General features: G+C 34.5%; 1 protein-coding gene across 5 annotated transcripts in view; it reads left to right on the forward strand.

Moving 5' to 3' along the window:
- AKAP6 (A-kinase anchoring protein 6) overlaps window positions 1–27182 on the forward strand; it is a 521710-nt gene that overhangs the window by 463893 nt on the left and 30635 nt on the right. For all 5 annotated transcript variants that reach the window (XM_032344004.1, XM_032344008.1, XM_032344005.1 and 2 more), the window contains one exon: window positions 7010–7225. In XM_032344004.1, the coding sequence (XP_032199895.1) occupies window positions 7010–7225 (216 nt within the window). The remainder of the gene's footprint in view (window positions 1–7009; window positions 7226–27182) is intronic.

Here is a 27182-nt window from a genome sequence, read left to right on the forward strand (position 1 = left end):
TCTTTACCAACATTGTGATTTCTGTCTTTTTTATTTTAACCATCATAGTGCAGGTGAGTAGTATGTAGTTATGGTTTATATTTGCTTTTTCCTGATGGCTAATGATGATGAATATTTTTCCATATGTTTATTGGCCAATTGTATGTTTTCCTTGAAGAAATGTTTATTTAATACTTTGCCCATTTAAAAAATGGTGTTACTTATCTTTATATTATTGAATTTTAAGTGTTCTTTATATATTCTGGATATTAGTCCTTTATCAGATATATGATTTTCAGATGTTGTTTCCCATTCTGTAGGTTGTCTTTTCACTTTTTATGGTGTCATTTGAAGACCAAAAGTTTTTAATTTTGATCAAGTTGTCCAAAAGTCACTTGTACTCTTGGTGTCTAAGAAATCATTGCCCAAGATGTCAGAAGTAACTTCTACTTTAGATGTCCTATAAAAACAAACAAACAAACAAATAAACAAACAAAAACATTGTCTATCCCCAGGTAATGTAGATTTGCTCCTGTGTTTAATTCATTTAAAACTTACAACAACCTGATGGGTTAGGTCCTATAAAAAAAAAACCCTTTGTTTTTGTGTTTTTTAAATTTTTTTATTTTTGAGGAGGCAGAGTCTTCTCTTGACAGACAAATCACAAGCACTTCAAAAGAGGTACCACATCTTCTTATATTCCTCTTATTTACCGGTTCCAATCCTATAATGAAAAGTATGGAGTTTGGCACATAATTAATACTCAATAAATATTTATTGCTGTGAGGAATACTATCCAAATGATCTCTGTCAGCTTTGCCCCAAAATAATAATCCAGAATCAACCAGTTAAAAGCATCTTTTGAAGACTCACAGAGGTACCAGTGTTGCCTCTCATATTCCCCATCTGCTGTATGTTCTTATTAGACTATGGCTGCAGCATTTACGTTTCCTGCGTCTGATGCCTTGTAACTTTCAAATAATCATCATGTTTTTGTTAAACTATATACACTTTCTGAGAGAAGCTTCTTTTTAATTTAGCACAATGCCATATGTATTAGTCATTCATCACTAAATGACTAATTTGATAAAATTTATAAAAAGGAGTAAAATTCCCAAATATGGTATTCAGACAACCTAACATATCATTTTTTTAAAAAGATTTATTTATTTATTTATTTGTTTGTTTGTTTATTTATTTATTTATTTTGGAGTGAGAGCACAGAGGGGAGGGACAGAGGGCTAGGGAGAGAAAGCCTTAGGCAGACTCCACGCTCAACGTGGAGCCTGGCATGGTCCTTGATCTCAGGACCCTGAGATCACAACCTGAGCTGAAAACAGGAGTCCAGTGTTTAACTGACTGTGCCTTCCTGGTACCCCCATTATCATCATTCTTAATAATGTATATTGAAAATCTCTGAAGATCATCAAGCAGGTACTAGTAATATAAAGATACCTCTAGTCAAAAAGTTCTATTCATTGATTGATTGGTTCATTTTCTTTCAGTAATTCAGTAACAATTAAAAAAATAACTGATCACCAAATGGGTGTGGTTTCTAGGCTCTTGGCTAGCAGTGTGACTCCAGAATCAGAACTTGCAACTTCTATTTTATACTTCTAAAAATAAAATCTGCCCACCTAGATTTATTCTCTGACATGCAAAACGAAGCTCCTCCGTTTCCCTGTAGGCCAGTGTTTTCGAACGTTAGTATGCACTGTAATCACCTGTGGTGTTTGTTAAACCATAGCTCGTAGGGGTGTATCCCTGAGTTGCAGATCCAGAAGATGTGGAGAGGCACCAGAGAACTGGCATTTCCCAGTTCACAGGTGATGCTGATGCTGCTTGGCCTGGGGGAACACTCAGAGCACCGTTGCTCTACACATCTAGTCACAGGTAGCAGACTAAGACAAGACTATTGCCTACCTCATGAAGTTAAAATGGTAAAATACAGAAAGTACCCAAAAGAAGAAAAACACTTGAAAAAGTGTGGGAAGTCCTTGCCGCAGGAGATGGAGCTATTTACTTGTGAATATTTAAACCAGAAGAACTTGCCTGCCTTTTTCACTCCCAGGCCCCCCCCCCCCCCGCGTTGTTTCCTTACTCCAACTAGATCGAAGGCAGGTATGTGTCCATATATACAGGTTGAAACTTCTTTATTGTGCTTGCCACAGAGAGGACATACTCAATAGATATTGTTAAAGTTGATCAATCTAGAAAATAAAGGTGTGTTTGACTTTATAAATGGAATTGCTTCATAAATGGTTTTTAGTTGACAGATCACCTAAAGTCTTATCACTTTTTTCATGTTGACCTACCTAATGATGTTACACTAAGCTGCTGAATATAATTACGTAAGATATATTGAGACAAATTACTTTGGAGTTTTCTCAGCAAGGTTTTTTCTCTCTCTGCTTTTAACATATGCTTAGTTTTGGTACTTTTAAAATTGCATTTTCTTCCTCATCTCTCTTTTCTCTATTTGGTTCTTACATTTTTACTTACTTCTTAAAAAAATTTTTATTATATTAATCACCATACAGTACGTCACTAGTTTTTGATGTAGTGTTCCAAGATTCAGTGTTTACGTATAACACCCAGTGCTCCATGCAATATGTGCCCTCCTTAATACCCATCACTGGGCTCACCCATTCCCCCTCCCCCTACATTTTACTTATTGTGCAGTTTGGGTTTTGGTTTAATTATAGGTCTTTGATTGTAAACTGATTTATATCCTTCTGTGATAGTAGATGACATTATTACTTTTAATGTCAAGAATACAGGTATATAAGTAAATTATAATCATGTTATACAGTATGATATATGTGTGTGTATATATATATGTTTATGTTTAAAATATAATGGAAAATAACATACCACTATTAGTATATTGAAATATTGGAATACTGGAAGCCTTACCTTTAATAGTGTTAAACTGAAGCCAGTGTCGAAAATGATGTCACATCACATTTGGCTTAATAATAGAGTAGTTTAAACAGTCAAAAGGGTTGACAGAGAAAAGAGGGAAAAAAAAAAACATTAAAAAAAAGAAGAAAGGGAAGAAAACGCCCCAGATAAACCAAAAGCCCTGCTTTGCATCACCATTGATAAATTGGCAGTTTGTAAGTGTGATATAAAACCTCCAGCCTGGGGGTGTCTGGGTGGCTCTGTTGGTTAAGTGTCTGCCTTTGGGTCAGGTCATGATCCCAGGGTCCTGGGATCAGTCCCTGCATAGTGGGAAGCCTGCTTCTCCCTCTCCCACTCCCCCTGCTTGTGTTCCTGCTCATGATCTCTCTCCATCAAATAAATAAATAAAATCTTTAAAACAAAAACAAAAACCTTCAGCCTGTTGGCAATGCTATTGCAACATGTCTGAAAAGATGTGTTTAGAGGGTTGGAGATCTGATTACAGTAAAGGCAAAAAAAATTGACTTAAAAATTTTGATTTTTACTTTTCTACATTTCTCATAGCAAGCCTGCCTTTTTAATAACATGAAGAATTTGAGTGGAAATATAAGATAAAGTAAATTAAAAGTTTATCAGAAATTTTAATTTAGCACACTCAAACCATATCCCAAAAACTGAATTCTGAAGTGATACAAGACAACGACCTTGGTACTAACAGAGGTAGTCTTATAAGAAGTTGCCTAACAATCACAAAATAATAGGACAACTACATACAAAAGCATTTGGAATCTCTTTCTTAGACATACTGATAATTAGTGGAGGTTTTTTTTTGTTCCTTTTAGATTTCCTTTCACTCTTCTTATCTCTGTACTTTTCTGTGAAGGCAATACGACTATGCTTGGGAACCAATATGATCTCATGAGATATCAAGGAAAATGCTTCCAAATTGGCCATAATGAAAAGCATTCTGAACTTTTCTGTTCCTTACTTCCTGTCCAACTGCTTCACTGTCTCTTCTCCCTAACACATTAAAGTGCCCCACTGTCCCAGGACACTTGCTTCCCGACCCTTCTATCTTGAGAACTGCAACCATTCAGCTTGGACAATCTGACTCACCTTTCCCTGAAGATTTCACCAACTCTTCCAAGAGCAACTTGTGCAAATTTATGTTAACATGCCTCTCTGTATGTTGCTCTCATTACCACACTAATTTGTGTAGTCCACCTGTCATAGACTCTCAGGTCCTTGAGAGAAGGAGCAGTAACTTGCTCCTTTTTGAAGCCTTGGTGCCTGGAACAGTGGAGAGCAGATGGAAGGTACAATGCACATTTGAGGAGGTCTGAGAGACTGGGATGAGTTTATCTTATTTCAGCGTCTTACTTAGATTGTTTAGTTTGAATTTCTGTTTTAAAGTAGTTTCCTCTGAAAGTGTAAGCCAGAAATAGTTACAATACTTATTTTTTCCTGTATATTTATATTTAACATTTCTCTGTGCATAGTTTATCATGGAAATAATGTAAGCTACTGATTGTAAGAAACATTACCAGCAAATGCATTGGTTTTATTTAGTAGGTGTTTGTGATTATAAATAAACATGTATATTTTAATGGCTGTCATAGAAACCCATTTATGTGGAAGAATTATATTTTATCAGTTTTATCTCCTAGATATAAAAAAGCACCAAAAAATATGTTGACAATTTAAAATTCCCAATTTCTACCTCCTTTTAAAGTAGTATTATTTCCCCGTGTGCATAGAAGATAAATTATTAATCCAGGTTATAGACTTAGCTCTTTGGATATTTAAAGTAAAAAAAAAAAAGTAAGATTGTGAAGATCCCAAAATTAGATCGTGAATATTAACATCCCATCTAATCTGATATTGAATGTGAAAAACAGCTTTCACGGTTTTTAAACTACCTAGACTGACTCACGTTAAGATGTGGGTTGGGGATCATCTGGATACTTAAATACTGGATACATTCTAGATACTCATAAAAAAATTATGGCTAATGACCTTTATGAAAAATTCCCCTAGTGATCTCACATGTCCTGTTTCAGAACTCTGAAAGTGCCTGTGAGGTGTATGAAGCTCATCGGGACTACTTTGTAAATGTTACCAAGGAGGCTGTGCTAACTCCACACTTATAGTTAGTGCTATCCATGGCGAATTTTCATTTGGCTAAGAAACATTGTGACTTTTTGCTGGCTTGAGGAATGCAGTTATTAGTCTAGTCAACTGCAAAGAGAGTTTTGTAAAATTCCATTTTATGCCATGGAAATAACACTTTTGATTTTCCTAACCCTGTATTTTAAACAAATTTATAGCAACACAAAAATGAAAAATGAAATCCTCAATATTCATAGTCACAGGACTCATTTCAACCAATTTCAGCTGGCTATGTTATTATCTTGAAGTGTTAATATGGGACCGAAATTTGGCAGGAGATACTTTGGCTTGATAGTTTGACTTACTCAACAGTTCTAGAGCAAGAGAGGAAATTGAAGGGGGTGGTGTGTGAGAGAGGGAGAGAAAGAGACATAGAGAGAGAGAGACAGAAAGAGAGAGAATGCATTTAGGAATGAGGAGGAAGCAGTATTGGAGGAGGGTATGGAAGCAATGCTTTTTGCTCTAGTAGACCCTCAAGTTTTATCTTCAGATATCCAGCAGTCCTTCTCAATCAGCACTGAACAAATGAATAAGACCAGTAAAGAAATTTGTCAGACCTGGTGGTTATATCAAGAGCTATGTAGGGAAGTAATAATGAATGCTAGCAAAATAAATAAGGGTAAGTTCAGGAAACATAACTAAAAATGCTGCACTGGTAAAAATTGAATAATAAAATTCCTAGTCATATTTTGCCATAAATAGAGGTTTGGGAATTTGTCATTCACCTTATTTAAAATTCAGAAATATTAAAGGTACAGTGTTCTCTCATTACAGAAATAATAGAATTTCAGCTATTACTGAGTTAGGGTCATTTAAATGGCTAGAGCATGTATTATATCAATAAGCGGGACATCTGTATGAAATGTCCACCTGCTGATCTACTACCGCTCTGTGCACATTTCAGTGAACTGCACTTAATCATTTTAAGACTTCTTCTAATGAAGCCTTATCTAGATTAACATTTTAAGCACAAATACTTTTAGGCATTAAAACTCTCACACTAAATGAAATTGCATTGTCTTGTTTACCCTTGTTGATTAATAAGCAATCTGTTAACTGTTAGAGCAGTCCAATTGTAGCAGTCGAAGGAGATTAGTAATTCCGTGATGTTTGTGGATATAATCATCATTTCTCCTGAAGGCTTTGAATTAGAATATCACTTACACACTATCCGTAGGCAAAGAAAAGATATAATATTTTTAGACATGTGTACCCACTATTTTGCTTGAATCGTTCAGCTTAGGGTCACTGCAGCAATACAAATGCTTCTGGGGGCAAAATGCTATTTTGATGCATGCATAGCCTTCTTAAATTGTGTGAATGTCTATTAAAAGAAACAGCAACCAACAAATAGTGCAGTAATAATCCAGTATCCTAATTTCTGTTTTCGGAACATTATTGCTTTGTTAATCAAGCTTCGGAAGAGAAATGTTGCTTATCCTTTTTTCCCCCAATAATAGATGTTATGTATCAAAATTCTTGACAGTCTTATTTAAGTTTTCCCCAGCCAGTAGAAAACTAAACTTTTGGCTCCAAAAAATTGAGGAGTAAATTTGGGAACATTCCATTTCCATTTGGAGCACTTTTCTATCTTTTTTGTTTCCTGTCACTTTTTATCAAAGCATGTCAATCTATTTGGCATTCACATGACCTGCCTGACTTATTTCATTAAGTTATAAATTGTTAATCAACTCGGTGTCAAGGTGGGACCCAGAATTTTAGATGGACAAATCAGTGAAAAAAGGGAGGAGAGATGGGGTGCAACTAAATTCTTAGGCATTAGTTAGGTTTCAACAGGAGGTCTCCAATCTACAGACAGCTCCAGAGCCCTTCTTGTCTTATTGTTCATAGCCGAGTATATCACTACAATATGAAATTATGGTGAAACAAGGCATTTTATGTTTTAGGGAATTCTGCTCTATAAACACACACAGATTGATCCCTCTCTCTGTTGCAGTCCCTCTGTGGTGAAATCAAGCAGCGACGTCGTGGAGTGGCCTCCATCCTGCGATTATGCCAGCATCTTCTGGATGACCGGGAGACTTGCAATCTGAACGCAGACCACCAGCCCATGCAACTGATCATTGTAAATCTTGAAAGAAGGTGGGAAGCCATTGTCATGCAAGCTGTCCAGTGGCAGACCAGGCTACAAAAGAAGATGGGAAAGGAGTCTGTGAGTGATTTTTTTTTTTTTAAAGCATAATGGGCTCTTATTTTTCTCTGAAAAAAAAATTATTTTGGGGCTTGGAAAATGTATTCATCTTACAAGTGGTTTTGCAAACCAAAGAGACAGATACCTTCAGCCACTCAATGAAATTCCATTGACATAGCACAGAGATTTATTTGCCTATGAATAAGCCATGTTTCAGTGTATCTCATTGTCTTTAAAAAAAAAAATCTCATGAAGATTTTCCTTAATCTTACCAAACTAAACCATTAATTCCTTCACTCATTCCTTCACCAATGATATTCTTTAATCATACAATGCCCTATGAAGATATTGTTAGAAGGTGGCTTTCCACTCTTATAGCATGTGTATGCTGTAATGTGTATGCTCTACAGATAAAGTATACTGCTTACCTTTTCATTACGTATGAGTTAATACTATTTGTACAACAAACTCCACTGTTCCTTCTTGGAGCTCCTTCTGATGGAGGTGCATTGCTGAGAGCAAGCAAGTTTCCTCTTCGAGTTTTAATGCAGTGTTCAAGGTAGGGGTAGGGTCCCTTCTAAGAATTTTCCAAGTTAATTGTAGGTTCAAGCTGTTGCTACATGAAGGAAGTAAATGTGACTAGACTTGTTTGATAATAATATGGAATAAGCCCTTGTCCAGAAAACCTTCATATCCTTAACGGAAAAGGTTTCTTGATAAAACAGTTGCATTCCTCAAATGACCTAGAAGTAAGTGTCCATTAGTTGAAGGCATAAGTGTCATGTTTGTCTTACATAAATGAAGTCCATGCACACATACATACATATGTGGAATGGGAAGTTTTCCTTATGTGTTTATGTTATTAGTTCCTTGTCTTTGGAATGTCCAAGATTCAAAATTGAAAAATCAAATGTAATGATCTTGCCACAGATAAAAAAAGCCTTCTCCTATGAATTCTAATTTTTAAAAAAAGCATTAGTATTTGCTATCTGATGCGTTTGGTATTGGGACTGAGAACAGAAGGGACAATGAATCAGGAAGCCTTCTTACTCTTTCTGCATCTGTAGCTATGTTGAGTCTAGGGGGTGATTTTATCCTTAACAGTTCAGTTTAATTGTTTTGAGCTGAAGTTGTTAAATTTCTTAAGACTTCCAAGTTATTACCAGTAATCAGAGTCTATATAATTGGATGTCTTTTCTTGAAATGTTTGTTTTGAAGCTATTTAGCTGGAGTGTTTTCTTCTTTCTTTCCTTCTTTCTTTCTTTCTTTCTGAGTGTTGGGAAGGGCAAAAGAGGTTATTTTTTTATTCTATAGTTTGACGCCTCTAAGCAAGGTAGTGACCATAATAAAACTTACACAAAAACCATCTGCACTTGGAGAAGCTTTGACATTTTGGAAGCATTCAAACTGCTTTGGAGGAGACAAAAATGGCTTTCTTTGGGGATTTATTTGAAATCATATGATCAGGGATACAGGACTAGATCTCTGTGGACTAGATGTAGACATTTTTATCCTGCTTCTGTGGTAAAGGTAAGCTTTCACTTTAAAATCCTGGCTACTTCTTAGAGGCTCAAGATAATACATAGAAGTGGATATAAATTGCAGATAGAGGAAAGTCTTCCCTTTTCTTTAAGTTAGCTGCTGAATGTTTAGGTTGTTTGGAATGATGGAGGTAGCAAATAGGGTCATCTGTGCTAAACAAGGTTGAAAATGACTGTCAAGAAAAGGATAGAAGAGAATGGGACTAACGCCAACAATACAGTAAGCACAGAGTACCTTCTAAGTTGGAGATATGTCTTGCTTTTGATCTCTGTTGGTTAGATGCAGAGTCCAAGTTGCTTTGACAGGCAGGCAAGTATTTGACCATTGTTGGTGGCTGCTGATGCAGAGAATCAGAAGTCTCTAAGTGGTCTGTTTGCTCTTTATCATCTCCTGCCATCCCCTTCTTGTGTACAGGGACATTCATTGCTAGGTTTCCAAGGCCTGGGTCATACTTCCATATGGTAGATGTTTTTGCAGATATTTGCTGAATGAATGACTACATGCTTTATTTTGTAAATTTTGTTTTATTCTGGCATTTGGTTTAGAGTTATATTTATATTCAGTATCAGTCTTCATATTCCCACAAAATGGCTTTGAGCACTGTTCCATTTCTATAGGAATATTCACCTTCATGAAATCATGAAAAAGCATTCTGACCTATCTTTTTGTCTGACAGGGACAATGTTTCCAAGTTCTAAAACATGATCGAATTACCTCATGGTGTACTCCTTTCTTCAAGTTAGTTCTATATGAGATATTAGAAAAGTGGTTCTAAACATCTGGGCTAGATTCTGATACTGAGAATTAGAAGCTCTGATTCAGTCATTGCATTATAGGATTTTCTTCATTAGTCACTTTGGAAATAGCTTATGTAAGAGATGTCACTTAATTGTACATGCAGTGCTCCTTCTTATCTATTTACATATGTTTGTGTGACGATTTGATTACTATTAGTCTTCTCCACTGGTCTGAAGAATGCAACAAAATAGCCAATTTCTGCTCACCATTGCGTTTCTAAAGTTCCACATAGTACTTAGGACTCAATAGGTACTTCATAGAATCTGTTAAATAAGTGAATTTTCTCTAAGTGATGGTCTATAGTAGTCAGTGTTAGATATTCAGAAGTAAGTAAGATTTCTTCCTTCTTCTGAAAAACCATACCTAGAAAGATAATACAAATGTATAAATAACTATAACACTAGGTAATATTCAAAGGTAATTACTGCATTCCCTCTTATAGTTAACACTAACAAAAATATGGAAAGCCTTTCTACAATATTCAGAAAAATTTAGTTAAGTGTATAAATGTCAAACAAGCTTTTCTATGACCCCTAACTAGGTAAATAATGAATATATTTATCTCTTTTTTATCAATTGCAAGAAAGCAGGAGATCACATATTAAATCCCCCAAAACATCTTTCTAAAACCCTTATCAAGATTTTGAAATTGCATAATTTTTTGTGTGTTACCTATGAAATTGATCTCTGTCCATACTTTCCAAGCTTTAATCTAATTTTCATTTGATTTTTATGTTGTTATTGTTGTTGTTTTCCTAGTCTCCTCCCTTCTTTCTTTGTGAGCCAAAGAAATTTGAACTTTGCTCCTTTTACACCTTTCATTGATTCAGGCCCATTTCTTGTGGGACAATACTATACATTTTTATTACCTTAAGCCATCCCAGCTACCAAAATAGCATTCCAAATTTATTATGTATTTATTATAGAGAACCAGGATTTTTATTATTTTAACAGTTTAAATATCACTTCCTATAATAGATGAAAATTAAAATGTATAAGACAGTCCACAGTAACAACAATAATCCCTACCAGTAATTTATAAATCCATTCAGAACAGTGTTTCTTAATTTTTGGTCGAGAGACAGTAACTCCCTGATGAAGGCTATAGGCCTTCTTCCTCTTAAAATACATTAGCAGACTTCCACTTGCAGCCAAGATAAAGTGAGGGAGTAGATTACCCTCATCCTCATACCTGAAACAACTAAAAACCTGGGGAAAAAAAATCACAGTTTTTAACCTTGAATATCAGACAATGAAGACATGTGAAATGAATGAAGTGATACAATGGTTAGTCAAACATCTGCCTAGTGTTTCCAGAGCACAATGTACAGAAAGGATGTCTATGCAGAATTGGGAGTCTCACTGAGTAGAAGAGACAGGTCTGGGAGTCTGAGGAGGCTGAGGCAGCTAAAGTTTCTATAGGACAGAGTACTAAAGAGGAGGGAGCTACAGAGAGAGAGAGAGAGTGAGAGAGAGAGCTGTAGACATATGCAGGTCTTAAACAGAAGAAAACATCCAAAAAAAAATTACAAGGAACAGTTCCTGGAACTTACATATAGCTGGCAATAGTTCATTTTCCCATCAGTCACAGGAGAAACCCTCATGTTCACGGAGCATGTGCCAGAGTATTAAGAATGATTTTGCTTTAGTAATGGGGCAAAATTAAGACTAAATACTGTTCTAGTATTGCCAAAAAACTGTTAAAGCAAGAACTGAAAGAATCAAACTCTTTTAAGGCACCTGGGTGGCTCAGTTGGTTCAGTGTCTGACTTTTGATTTTGGCTCAGGTTGTGATCTCAGGGTCATGAGATCAAGCCCTGCCTTAGGCTCCATACTCAGTGGGGAATCTGCTTGAGATTCTCTATGTTCCTCTCCTTCTGCCCTCTTCCTCTCCACCCACCGCCTTCTCAAATAAATAAATATTTAAAAAAAGAATGAAACTCTTTCAAAGTCATTTAACTGCACTGATACAAAACTCAAAAATGCTTATAAGCATACAAGTATCCAGGATCCATCAAAGTAAAACTTTTAGTATCTAATACCTAATGAAAATCAATTAGTATTCAAAAAGCAAGTAAAATATATTTGATAAGAAGGAGGAAAAAATTAAGCAATATAAGCAGATCCAGTAATGACACAGACTATAGAATTAATAGACAAGAACATTGTGAGTTATTTTACTTGCATTCCATATGTTCAAGAAGCTAGACAAAAAATATTGCACTTATTAAGTAGAGACATTGAAGATATGTGTCTAAAATCAAACTTCTACCCATGAAAACTGTAATACATGGTTTATGATGAAAAATACATAGAATGGTATTAATAGCCAATTATATATTGAAAAAGAATTCATAAACCTGAAGACAACAGTAGAAACTGTCTAAAATGAAACAGAGAAAACAAGACAAAATAGAAAACATGGCATCAGTGAGCTGTGCAACAAGTTTAAGCAGCCTAATAAGTAATTGGAATCCCTAAAAGAAAGGACAAACAATTTTGAAGAAATAATGGCCAAAATTTTCCAAATTTGATAAAACTATAAATCCATAGATCCAGAATATAAAAAAACCTAAGACACAATAAACATGAAAAAAGCTACAACAAGGGACATCAGAATCAAATTGATTAAAACCAGTGATGAGAATATCTTCAACGCATCCAGGGAAAAACAAACATTTTTAACAGTTATAGCAGACTTCTTTGTCAGAAACAATGCAAATCAGGAGACAGTGGAGCAACATTTTTATAAAGAATTGAAAGAAAATAACAACCAAGAATTCTATACACAGAGAAAATAGTCAAAGAGGAAGATAAAAATGGTTTTCAGACATCAAAAGATGAAAAAAATTATCACCAGTAGAACTACATTACAAGAAATGTTAAGAGAAATACTTCAGGCAAAAGAAAAATGATATCAGCAGGAAACTTGAATCCATGCAAAGAAATGCTAAGTACTGGAAATGGTTATTGTGTGGGTTAATATGAAATATTTTTTGTATTATTTAAATCCCTTTAACTGATAATTAGTTGTTTAAAGTAAGACAATAACCATGTATTGTGGGATTTATAACATGTGGAGAGGTAAAACTTATGACAACAATATCACAAAGGCTAGGAATGGAACTATACTGTTGAATGGTTCTTATACTACATGGGGTATTGTAATATCACTTAAAGATAGACTGTGAAAAGATAAAATTTATACTGTGACTCTCTAAAAGCACAAGAAACCATAACTAATAGTTCAACAAGGAAAATAAGATGAAATCATTAAGAAACCATCCACACAATTTAGGAGAAGAGGAAAAATGGGAATAATGAACAGGTATAACAAAGAGAAACAAGCAAGATGGAAGATTAAATCAACCACATCAGTAATTCTATTAAATACAAATGGACTAAAAACCCCAATTAAAATGCAGTAATTGTCAGATTGGATTAAAAGAAAAAAGCAAGATTGAACTATGTGTTGCCTATAATAAACCCACCTTACATATAAAGACAAAATAGGTTAAAAGTATGGGAAAATATACATTAAGCAAATACAATTATTAATAGTAAATAAATTAGATTTCAGAGCAAAGATATTTTAAGATATAAAGATATTTTTAATGATAAAAATGCTAATTACTCAAGAGGACACACCATTAGAACATTATTTATATTCTAATAAAAGACCTTACACAGGTCAAAAGCTGATACAAAGGAAGAAGACAGGAATACACAGTTTTGGGTAGAGATTCTAACAGAGCCTTCCTCAATAATTGATAGTACAGGCAGACAGAAAATCAGTAAGAATATGAAAGCCATAAACACTTCATAAACCAACTTGATCTGACATTTAAAACACCACATCCCACAACAAAAGAATATACCTTCTTTTCAAATATACACAGAACATCTACCAAAAATGACTCTTGTGAGCTACAGAATAAGTCTTAATTTTAAAAGGGTTCATATCATACATAGTATGCTGTCTACTTATAATGGAATTAGTTTAGAAAGAAATAAAAGATATGTTGATAAAATCATCAAATATATGGAAACTAAATGGCATGCTTATATGCAATTCATGGAGCAAAGAAGAAATGCAAAAGGGAAATCATAAAGTGTTTTGTACTGAGTAGAAATAGAAAACAATAATAAAATTTGTGCCATGAAGATTTACCATCAAAATAATAATCTAGCTTTCACCCTATACAACTAGAAAAAGAAGAGCAAATTAAATACAAAGTATGTAGAAGAAAGGAAATAAAGATCAGAGCAAAAAAATCACTGAAATTGAAAACAGAAAAATAATAGAAAAAAATAAATAAAACAAAAAACTGTTTTACTGAGAAGATAAAGCTCTATCAAGACTGAGCAGAAAAAAAGGAAAAAAGAAACAAATTGTCATCAGGAATAATAAATAAACATCACTGCATATTCTACTAATATAAAAGAATATGAAGGGAATATTATGAATAATTTTATGCCTTTAAATTCAACTATATAGATAAAAAGAAAAACTCAGAAGTTCCAAGCTACCAACATTTATTCAAGAAGAAATACACAACCTGTATAGCCCCATATCTGCTAAATAAATTGAACCATCAGTTAAAAACCTCCCTACAACCAAAATCTGGGCCAAAATGGCTTTAGGGATGAATTCTTCCTAATAGTTAAGGAATTAATAGTACTATTTTTTTTGCAAAGTCTTCCAGAAAAATTTAAAAAGAGTACTTCCCAATTTATTTTCTGAGACAGTATTACCCAAAGACATTATAAGAAAAGTACAGATCAATATCCCTCATGAGTAGAGATAGAGATTCTGAACAAAATTTTATCAAAGCAAATCAACAATTTATAAAATAGATAATACATCATGTCAGTGTGAGGTTTAGAAATGCCAATTTAAAAAACTCAATGTAATTCACCATATATAGAGAGTAAGAAAGGAAGACTCTAAGATTGTATTGGTGGGTGCAGAAAAAGCATTTAAGCATTTATCTAACGTATTTTCTTATTAAAAACTCAGAACCAAAGAATAAAGTAGAAGATTTCTTAGTTTAATAAAGGGCATATATAGATAATCTAGAGCTAACATATTTAATGGTAAAAGACTGAGTGCTTTTCTTTTAAAATCAGGTACAAAGCAAGGGTGTCCATTTTCACCATTTCTATTCAACATTGCACTGGAAGTTTTAGCCAGTGCAATAAAGCAAGAAAAAAAGTAATTAAAGACATTCCACTTGGAAGTTAAGGAGTCAAATTATCTTTACTCACAGATTCCATGATCATCTATGCAGAAAATGCTATCAAACCTCCAAAAAAAGTTCCTAGGGCTAGTAATGGACTTTAACAGATTATAGTATACAAGACCAATATACAAACATCAATTGTATTTTTATGTAATGTCAATGAACAACCAGAAATTGAAATTAAAAAACAGTATCATTTATAATAGCAGCAAAAACATAAACTACTTAGGGAATATCTAACAAAATATATGAACACCTATACTCTGAAAACTACAAAATATTACTGACAGAAATTAAATAACTAAATGAGTGATGAACTATACTCTGTTCATGGATCGGAAGACACAAGAATGTTAAGGTATCAGTTCTCCCCAGATTTATCTATAGGGTCAGTGTAATTCAAATGAAAATTCTAGTAATGTTTTTAGTAGAAATTTATAAGCTGATATCTAAAATTAATATAGAAATACAAAGGCACTAGAATAGCCAAAGCTATTTTGAAAAAGATGTATAAAGTTGAAGCACTTACACACCCTGACTTCAAAACTTACAATAAAGTTATGGCAGTCAGGAGAGTATAGCATTAGTGTCAAGGTCAAGAAATAGATCAATGGAATAAAACAGATATTTCAGAAATAGAAAAGCACATAAATAGTTATTTTTTGTAAAAGATACAAAGGCAATCACAAGGGTAATCTCTTAATAAATAATCCTGGAACAATTGAATATCTATATGCACAAATATGAAATTGAATTCTGAATTGTACCATATTCAAAAAGTGAATTAAAAGCGGATCATACACCTAACTATAAAATTTTAAAAAAAGAAAAGAAAAAATTATAGGGTAAAATCTTTGTTACCACTGGAGAAATTATGAAGAGTAATGAGGAAGCTTTTGGGGATGATAAATATAGTCATGATCTTAATTGTAGTGATAGTTTTATGGGTGTATTCAAATGTCAAAATGTATAAAATGGTACATGTTAAGCTGTGCAGTTATTTTATATCCATTATACCTCAATAAGACTTTAAAAAATACATGAGAATATGCGGAGCTTTGTATGTAATTACGAATGTATTGATTACCCTGAAGCCTGACAGTGAGTATCCTTGCTTTAAGTAAAAAATATGGACATTACTTTTCTGAAGGACCAAGTAACAACAATAACAATAATAATAATAGCTTACAAAATAACACTTAATAGGTGTCAGGAACTTTTCTGTTAAATGTTAAGTAATTTAAGACTTTTTAAAAAGATTTGTTTATTTAGAGAGGGAGAGAGAGAGCATGCACATGTGTGCATAGGCAGGGAGGGGCAGAGGGAAAGAGAGTCCTAAGCAGAGTCCATGCTGAGCATGAGCCTGACCTGACAATCTCAAGATCCTGAAATCAGTCACTTAAGACATTTATTTGTTTGTTTATTTATTTATTTTAAAGATTTTATCTATTTATTTGACAGAAAAAGAGAGAGAGAACACAAGTAGGCAGATCAGCAGAGGGGGAGGGAGAAGGAGAGGCAGGGAGCCCAATGCAGGGCTTGATCCCAGCACCCTGGGATCATAACCAAAGCTGAAAGCAGATAGATGCCTAACAGACTGAGCCACCCAGGTGCCTCCATTTAAGACTTTTAATAACCATATGATATATGTACTACTATCCTCTCAGTTTTGCAGAAGAAAAAATTGAGGCAAAGACAGTTTCAGCAACTTTTCCAAAGTTGCCCGGCTAGTTTGTAACTGATCTGGTTATTCAAACCTAGGCATTTTGGCTCCAGAGTCCTTGTCCTGAAGCAGCATCCCAAGTTGTCTCCCTAAGATGAGGCCTTTTTTAATGATATGAATGTTGCATGTGCATCCACTATTGTTTTAATTAAGTAAATTAGCAGGAGTTTTATAAATACAAATCAAGCCTATTGGATTTTGAATTTAGGTCATCCCCCTTTTCCATTACAATGTAGGAAATAATGGATCAAATTTCTCTATTATCACAGGTGATGTATGAAAAACCTGGGGCTTTTTCTAGATTTTATTTACTTATGAGAGAGAGAGAGAGAAAGAAAGCATACATGCTTCTGAGTCTGGGGGTGGAGCAGAGGCCAGAAGAGACTCTGCTCTGAACAGGGAGCCTGGACTCGGGGCTCGATCCCAGGACTCCAGGATCATGACCTCAGCTGAAGGCAGACGCTTAACCGCCTGAGTCACACAGATGCCCCTGAAGAAGTTTTAATTGCCAAAAATTAACCATATCTAACTGGTCTGGGAAAAGCAACAATATAGAGGACTTTAAAAAAGAACTAAGCAAGGATTTTCGCTTTCAAAGTACTAGGGAAAAAGTAAAATAAGAAAATTTAGACTACCATGTGAATTAGTTGACCACTGATATTTCATTGACACTTATTTAAACATTTGCTATAAGCACTTGAGTGTTCTTATTAATTCACACATGCTTCAAAGAAACTCCTGACTTTCATGGAATTTGTACTAAGAAGGCCAGTTTTCCAGTTGTGTATTGTAATTGATCCAGCATTCAAACCTAGGCATTTTGGCTCCAGAGTCAGTGTCCCAACAAGTCAGATTTGTTTTTATTCAAATGCCATCTCAATAGACATTTACCAGATAAGTTCAGTCTAATACAGACCAGTTCCCTCAGGGAGCCCATTGTTGCTAAAACAAAGTTTCATACATAGTGAGCAAATGTGTTTCTCACTCGTGTTAATTTTTTTGATGGTCTGTCAAATACCCTCTAAAAAGTTAAGTGGTATAAGTGTCAGTCATAAGTTATACAAAGGGTGGGGCAGTTGTGGTATGTGCTAGCCATATTGAACCTTGTCTTAGTCCCTGGGTTACCACTTTTCATCCATTGTCTCATTTAGTTTTTGTAACAACTGTACATGAAGAAACTAACATTCTGGAAAATGAAGTAAATTACCCAAGGTCATAGAACTAGTCAGTGGGAGGAAAAAGATCTGGATCCATACATATGTGAGTCTGGGACTTTGAGCTCTTTCACAGCTCTTAAACAGTTTATTGATAAAATTTCTTGCCTCACCTTCCCCTCTAATAGTCTTATTTTTCCTTTATGTGGAAACTTCCTGGAATTCTCTTTTATATTGAATACAAGAAGAATCATATAAACAAATGACAACACAGTAATTTCCATTAATATACTATTTTTTATTAGTTGGTCAGTCCTAAGAATTATTGAATGCTATGTTAGAGATCTAAAGACTCAAGCTAAATTGGGTTTAGTTAGAGAATTCCATTTGAAAGTAAACCCAGTGCTTCTCTGTATTATTATCTTTTGGCTCTTGTGTAAAAAAGGATTTGGATTCATTGGAAGGAATACATGGATAGGGTTAAGTATTGGGATTATTTGGAAAAAATAAATCAAACAATGAGAAATCACTCAATAAAAAAAGAAAAAACTTGAGAGGAAAAAAATTTCTTTTGAAAAATTGAAAAGTTTGAAAAATAAAGTTTAGATTTCAGCGACATTTAGATTTCAGCATGTATTTTTATGAATGAAATGCTGTAGATACGTTCATCATATGTCATCATTCCATATTTTTTACTCTGAAAGTATTTCTAAATGTAATAGGATGAATTCCTTGTAAAACTTTCTTGAGTTTACTGTTGAATCCAAAGACAAAAATAAAGGGGAAAATGACCTAACAGTTAATATATGCATGATGTTAGATGGAAAAGGACTCAGAAGCATTGCAAATACAAGGCTTTCTTGATGTTGATTTGGAAATAAACTCTGGGATTCTGCCATAAATATCTCTGCTCTGCCAGTCTTTAAAAGCTGTAGTAATTAAAACAGTATGGTACTGGTGTTGCGGAAAATCTGAAGCAACTGAGGAAACTCAAGTGGCACACAGGAAATCAGGGAAAACTTAGCTTTATTATCGCTGGCAGACCCAGTGGGATCATTTCCCAAAGGCTGAGCACCCAACAGGGTTAGGTGTGAGTTTTTATGGTTATGAGTGATGGGGGATGGTAACGGGACATTTTGGAGGTCTCTCAAGGCCAAATGGCCCCTTCATGTGGAATTATAATCTATGGGAGGAGGCCTCTCAGGAGAGTGCTAAATCACCCTGGAGACTTGTTTCTTTTTCTTTTCTTAATCAAACAGGACTGGCATGGGCATCTGGTCTTTTTTCCTCTGCCTCAGCAAGAGCAATGACTTGTTATCTTATCTTAACCAAATGGGATGGCCATTTGGTCTTTTCTTCTGCCCCAGCAGGAGCAAAGGGTGGGGGGGCAGGGGACAGGAAGGGGCTGAGGTCTGGGAGTCTCTATCTGCCTCACTGGCACAAAAATAGACACAGATCAATAGGATAGAATAGAAAGCCCAGAAATAAATCCATGATTATATGGTCAATTAATCTTTGATGAAGGGGACAAGAATATGCAATGGGAAAAAAGACAGTTTCTACAATATATGGTGTTGGGAAAACTGGACATGTAGCTACATGCAAAAGAATGAAACTGGACCATTTTTTTACACCATACCCAAAACCCAAATCAAAATGGATTGAGGACCTAAATGAAACCGTAATAATTCTAGAAGAGACCACAGGCAGTAATTTCTCTGACATTGGCTGAAATAGTATTTTTCAAGATGTGTCTCTTGAGACAAAGGAAACAAAAGCAAAAATGAACTATGTGGATTTCATCAAAATAAAAAGCTTCTGCACAGCAAAGAAACAACCAACAGAACTAAGAGATAGCCTATTGAATGGGAGAAGGTATTTGTAAATAACATATCTAATAAAGGATTAGTATCCAAAATATATAAAGAACTTCACATAAGTCAATACCAAAAAATCTGACTTTATAATGTGGAAGACATAAGCAGACATTTTTCCAAAGAAGAAATCCATATGGCTAACAGACACATGTAAGATGCTCAGTATCACTTATCATCAGGGAAATGAAAATCAAAACCAAATTGAGTTACCACCTCATGCTTGTCAGAATAGCTAAAATCAAAAACACAAGAAACAGCAGGTGTTGGCAAGGATATGGAGAAAGAAGAACCTTCTTGCACTCTTGGTGGCAATACAAACTGGTAAAGCCACTGTGAAAGACAGTATGGATGTTCCTCAAAAAATTAAAAATAGAACTACCTTATGATTCAACAATCACACTATTGGGTATTTATCCAATGAACATCCCTATTTCAAAGGGATATATGCCCCCTTGTGTTATTGTAGCATTATTTACAATAGCCATATTATGGAATCAGACTAAGTGTCTATCAATAGATGAATGGATAGAGACATCTGGGTGGCTCAGTCATTAAATGTCTGCCTGTGGCTCAGGTCATGATCCCAGGGCTCCCTGCTCAGTTGGGAGCCTGCTTCTGTCTCTGCTGCTCCCCTTGCTTGTGTTCTCTTTCTCTTTCTCTCTCTCTCTCTCTCTGACAAATAAATAAACAAAATCTTAAGAAATAGATGAATGGATAAAGAAGGTGTGGGATAGATACATAATGGATTTATTTATCTATATATAGATATATAATGAAATATTATTCAGCTATAAAAAAGAATGAAATCTTGCCATTTACAACAACATGGATGGATCTAGAGAATACAGAGCTAAGCAAAATAAGCCAGTTAGAGAAAAACAAATACCATATAATTTCACTCATGGGTGGAAGTTAAGAAACAGAACAAATGAACAAAGGAAAAGTAAAGAGAGACAAACCAAGAAATAGATACTTAACTATAGAGAACAAACAGAGGGTTACCAGAAGGGAAGTGGTGGGGGGATGGGTGAGCTGATGGGTGAAATAGGTGAAGGGCATTAAGATTACATTTATCTTGATGAGCACTGAGTAACATATGGACTTGTTGAATTGCTATACATCAAACTAATATAACACTGAATATTAACTACTCTGGAACTAAAATAAAATAATTTCAGGTAGGGACACCTGAGCGGCTCAGTTGGGTTAGGCATCTGCCTTCAGCTTGGGTCATGATCCCGGGATCCTTGGATCAAGTCCCACACCAGTCTCCTTGCTCAGTGAACCATGTGGTAACCACAAACCAAAAACCTATAATAGATCCCCAGAAACAGGGGCACCTATGTCGCACAGTCAGTTAAGTGTCTGCCTTTGGCTCAGGTCATGATCTCTCGGTCCTGGGATTAAGCCCTGCATTGGGCTTCCTGCTTAGCAGGGAGACTGTTTCTCTCTCTCTCTCTCTCCCTGCCACCCCTCTCCCCTGGCGAATTCTCTCTCTCTTTCTCTCAGATAAATAAAAATAAATAAAGTCTTAAAAAAAAAATAGATTCTCAGAAACAAAGTGAAAGGAATCCAAACGTAACAACAGAAAATAAAAGGAATAAAGAAGAACTACAAAAACAGTTAGAAAACAATGAACAAATGTCAATAAGTACAAACCTATCTATAATTATTTTAATGTAAATGAACTAAATTCTCCAATCAAAAGGCATAGGGTGGCTGAATGGATTAAAAACAAAAACATAAACAAATCCCATCTATATGTTGCCTATGACAGACTTACTTCATATGTTAAGATACATAAAGACCACAAATGAAGGTAAGGAAAAAGATACAGAAATAAAAAGAAAGCTAAGGTAGCAATACTTATATTAAACAAAATAGACTTTAAAACAAAGACCATGATAAAAGACAGAGATGGCCATCACATAATGGTAAATGGGTCAATGTAACAACAGGTGTAACTTTTGTTAATATTTATGCACTCAACATAGGAACAACTGAACATATACGGCAACTACTAACAGATATAAAGGGAGAAATTGACAGCAATACAATAGTAGTGGGGGACTTTAATATTTCACTTACATCAATGGATAGAACACTTAGAAGATCAACAAGTGACACATTAGACCAGATAGACTTAACAGATACACAGAACATTCTATCTAAAAACAGTCAGTATCCTTGATGAACATAGATGCAAAAATCCTCAACAAAATATTAGCAAACCGAACTCAACAATACATTAAATGGATCATAAATCATGATCAAATAGGATTTATTCCAAGGATGCAAGGATGATTTAACATCAGCAAATCAATCAACATGACACACCACATTAACACAATGAAGGGAAGAAAATCATACGACAAACTCAATAGATGCAGAAAAAGCATTTGACAAAATTCAACATCCATTTATGACAAAAAGTCTCAACAAAATAAGTATAGAGAGATCATACCTTAACATAATAAATGCCATATATGACAAACCCATAGGTATCATACCAGTCCTTTCCTCAGGAAAGATCAGGAACAAAGAAGAATGCCCATTTTCAGCACCATTATTGAACAATGTATTGGAATTGGAATTGCCACCACAGTTAGGCAAGAAAAAGAAAGAAAAGGCATCCAAGTTGTAAAGGAAGTAGTAAAACTGTCACTATTTGCAGATGGCATGATACTATCTATAGAAAATCCTAACAATTACACCAAAAAACTGTAAGAATTATAAATGATTTCAGTAAAATAGCAGGATACAAAACTCACTTTCAGAAATCTTTTAAGTTGCCATACACTAATAACAAACTACCAAAAAGATAAATTAAGAAAACTATGCCACTTACAATTACATCAAAAAGTATAAAATACCTAGTAAAAAAATTTAATGAAGAATATGAAAGACCTTTACTTTAAGACATTTACTTTAAGACGTTGATGAAAGAAATTGAAAATGACACATAAATGGAAAGATTACTGTGCTTATGAATTGGGAGAATTAATATTGTTAAAATTTCCATACTATCCAAAGCAATGTAGAGATCTGTAATCTCCTATCAAAATCTCAATGGCATTTTTCACAGAACTAGAAAAAATAATCCTAAAATTTGTATGGAACCACAAAGACCCTGAAAGTTGTCTTGAGAAAGAAGAACAAAGCTGGCAGTGTCATGCTCCTGGTTTCAAACTATACTCCAAAACAATAGTAATCAGAACAGTATGGAACTGACACAAAAACAGACACATATCTGTAGAACATACAAAAGAACCCAGAAATTCACACTTATGTGGTCTTAAAACAGACTCTTATGTGGTTAATTAGTTTACAACAAAGGCGGCAAGAATATACAATGGGAAAAGACATTCTCTTCAATAAATGATGTTGGGAAAACTGGACAACTACATTCAAAACAATGCAACTGGAACACTTTCTTATACTATATACAAAAAAAAACCAAACAAACAAACAAACAAAAAAAAACAAAAAACCCACCCCAGAATGGATTGAAGTGCTAAATATGAGACCCGAGACCATGAAACTCATAGAAGAAAACTTAGGTGGTAAGTAAGCTATTATCAAATAGCTATGACCTTATTAAATGTAAGAATTGGGAAAAAAAACAGCTATTGGCTATTTCAGTCTTAGCAATATTTTCTTACCTCCCTCTCCTCAGGCACATACAACAAAAGCCATAAAACAAATATGACTACATCAAACTAACAAGCTTTTGTACAGTGAAGGAAGCCATTAACAAAATAAAAAGGCAATCTGCTGGATGGAAGAAGACATATCTGATAAAAGGTTAACACGCAACATAGATATATAAGGAACTCACATAATTCAATATTGAAAAAAAAATCCGATTAAAAAATGGGCAGAAGAACTAAATAGACATTTTCTAAAAAGGCACATGAAAAGATGTTCAAAATCACTAATCGTCAGAGAAATGCAAATCAAAACCTCAATGAGATATTACCTTACCCCTGTCCAAATGACTGTTAACAAAAAGATAAGAAATAAATGTTGGCAAGGATGTGGAGAAAAGGGAACCCTCATGTACTGTTGGTCAGAATTTAAATTGGTGCAGCTATTATGAAAATCAGTATGACATTTCCTCAAAAAATTTTAAATAGTACTATCACATGATTCAGCAATTTCACTTCTGGTTATTTATTTGAAAGAAAAGAAAATACTAATTAGAAAGACATATGTACCCCTGGGCTCATAACAAAATTATTTATAGTAGCCAAGATATGGAAGCAACCTAAGTATCCATCAGTAGATGAATAGAAAAAGGTGTGTGTTTGTGTGTGTGTGTGTGTGTGTATACACACACAAACATATGGAATGGAACATTACTCAGCCATAAAAAAGAATGAAATCTTGCCATTTGTGACAACATGGATGGACCTAGATAAAAGATATTATGCTATGTAAAATAAATGAGATAAAGACATATACCATATAATTTCACTTATATGTGGAATCTGAAAAGCAAAACAGGAACAAACAAAACAAAATGGAAATAGACTCATAGAATGAACAAACTGGTAGTTACCAGAGGAGAGGGGAGTGGGGAATGGGAAAATTGGTAACAGTAGTTAAGAAGTACAATATTCCAAGTATAAAATAAAATAAGACCGTGGGGGTGTAATGTGCAGCATAGGGAATATAATCAACAGTATTCTAAAAGCCTTGTATGGTGACAGATGGTAACTGGACTTACTGTGGTGATTATTTTGTAATGTTATATGAATGTCAAATCACTGTTGTAAACCTGGATATAATATAGTATTGAATGTCTATTATACTTCAATTAAAACATAAAAATTTTTAAAAATGAAATAAGAGATCTTCAGGCAGTACAATTCCTCCTTTCTCTTACAACTTTCCCAATTCAGTTTCCTCTCTCACCTGCATGAACAAATGTACCAATTTGGAAACACTCAAAGGAAATCAAGATATAACCTAATAAGTAAAAGGACAGAAAATTTTCTTCATTTTTTTTTGGAAATCTGAGAATATGATTTTTTTTTAAATTAAAACCTTGTGAAGACACAGGAATCATACTCAGGAAATGAAACCGGTTTGATATAGTGTCAAATTATATTTATTGATGATGTCCCCAAATTATTTCCAAATTCACTCCTAGAGGTTTTGTGGAGAAATGTCCAGGAGTCATTCCTGCAGAAACCACTAGCCCTGAATGGATGCAAGTGGGGAGACAACCACTGTGCATAGAACAAACAATGACTTTTTCCCCACAAACACCAGTGGTGTCCCCATGGGGCAGTACTGTATACTGTAACCATTTTGGAGTGATCTTACCTTCACATTCATGCTGGGACCCATCTCTGGAAAATACTGTCATGCTGTAATATAAGCTTGTAGCACACTCAATTCAATTCTGCTTAGCCCTGTTCAAAACCAAACCTTTAAAGTTTATCTTTTCAATCTCAGTTTCTTCCCCTATCTACCTCCTCATATAAGACCTCTGAATGGTCCTATCACTATTTTTCTTGTTAGGAGGAGTAGATATCAGTAGCAAATAAATCATTCTTACTTTTCAAACAGATGTTTTAAACAGAAAAATCTGTGTTCTTTTGAAATACCTTTATTTTAGCAAGTGTACCTTTGACTCCTTAGTGGATGTAGGATTTTACGTTTTTATTCTCCACAAAATAACCTCTATTTTTTTCTTTCTGCCCTGGCACTCCAGAGCTCTAGCACTGAAAACAGAACCTGCAGTTCAGAAAACCCCTGCACTTTTATTGGCCTTGAAACTATGCAACATAGCTAGCCACATAATTGAAAATAATAAGGCCACGGTAAATGGGATGGCCCCAGGGTAAAACACCCAAGGGACTCAATTGATGTCACTTTGCATCAATGTCCATGCATCATGGTAATTGAGGTAACATAACCAATTACCACATTTTAATTAGAGTTCTAAGAACTTGAGAAAATTTGCAATGATGAGACAGCTCACTTTAAAATGAAAAGAGAAGGAAGGAAGGCAGGCAGGAAGGCCAGCCTACATAATATGTTACTCAAGCTTGTTTCTTATAAGCAGAGGTTGCCTAAAATAATGTTTTGTGAGTCTTCTTGATTTCCAATGCGTTTTCTATCTCTCAATCTTATTATTTGGTGATGTGCTTTGAGAAACCAAGTATTTTAAAATGCCCTTTTGTGACTAAAATAATAGCACTCTCACCCAAATATGACTGATGGTTTTAGAAATTTACGACCAAAGAAATTCTCAAAAAGTGACCTTGGCTTATAATTTCATTTCCTATCTAAGTGTTTCTCACCATTGTAACTTGGAGATTCATTCTAAGTTTTAAGTCAGTGTCTGAACACAGTGACACATTATTAAATTACATATTTCTTTGGCTCTGGTTGCTAAACAAAAATAGACCTAGATTTCACCTCACCCGCCCCCCCCCCTCAAAAAAATTAAAGGCAGAAAGAATTACTGCATTTAGAAAATAATTTTGACTTGTGGCAATTATTTTTATAAGGCTAGAGTTTAAGTGAAAAACCTCCTGTAAAATTTTAGTGCTGCTACATAATCAAGTAATTATGTAATTACTTGTACTTAATTACTTACAAGAGAGATGGTTGTTAAAAAATCTTTATACATGTCAAAAACAGCTTTCTTCTTTAGAATATTTCTAGCCAAGCTTCAAATACCAAAAAGCTCTTTTAAAAAGTAATTTCCAATAAGTTTCTTTTTCTTTCATAAATTCCTTACCATTTTTTTCAGATATATGAAAGTGCATTATACACAGCTCTCTAGTCCCTCCCTCCTGTTTCCATTCAGCGAGAAAAAGAAAGGGAGAGAGGAAGGAAAGAAAGAAATGCTTTTAGATTTCAGTTGAAGGGGTTGATGTTAAATGTAAAGTACGTGCCCTTAATGTGAGGATTTCCAGTAGACAAGAGTAGATTTTCAAGGGAAGTTGAGAAATTTTCTTTCCTTGAGTATTGCAGTTGAAAGCCATGACCAAGAGCTTAGCCCAGACTTTGCCCCTAGCAGCAATGTGATTGTGGCAAATTTTCTAGCTTTTCTATGCTTCAGTTTCTTCATCTATAAGATGGAGGTAAACTATGATATCCACCAACCTTTATGTGAGGTTTAAATGAATTAAAAGTTGCAGAGTTCTTTGAATAACTGCTGCCTCAGAGTCAATAAATGTTAGCTGCTATTATTATTTATTACAGGGACCGAGTCTTATTTATCTTTGTAATAGTCTAGAAATGAATACATTGCCTGGCATATGGGGCAATGAATTTATTTTTCTTAATAAACACATGAGCAAATGGCAGAAAAGTGAGTAGGAGTGGAGGAAATCTTGTGCAATAGATTCTGTGGATGACATAAGCTCTCCTTTCCAGCCAGAACTGGCCAAACCTAAACCAGTTAAATTAATTCTAGAGACAGCCCTCTCAGCACTGATTGATTTTATTTCTCCATCGTTCTCTTATTACTTTAATTGATGTTTTCTGTTTTAGGCTAAGGTTGCCCTTTTTTTCCCCTCAGTTTTCTAAGGTACAAGCTTAGTTTATCAAATTTTAGATCTCTCTTCTTTTCCTAATATATGCATTTAATGCTATAAATTTCCCTCTAAGCACTACTTT

This window comes from Mustela erminea, chromosome 5, assembly GCF_009829155.1.
Source record: "Mustela erminea isolate mMusErm1 chromosome 5, mMusErm1.Pri, whole genome shotgun sequence".
Lineage (NCBI taxonomy): Eukaryota > Metazoa > Chordata > Mammalia > Carnivora > Mustelidae > Mustela > Mustela erminea.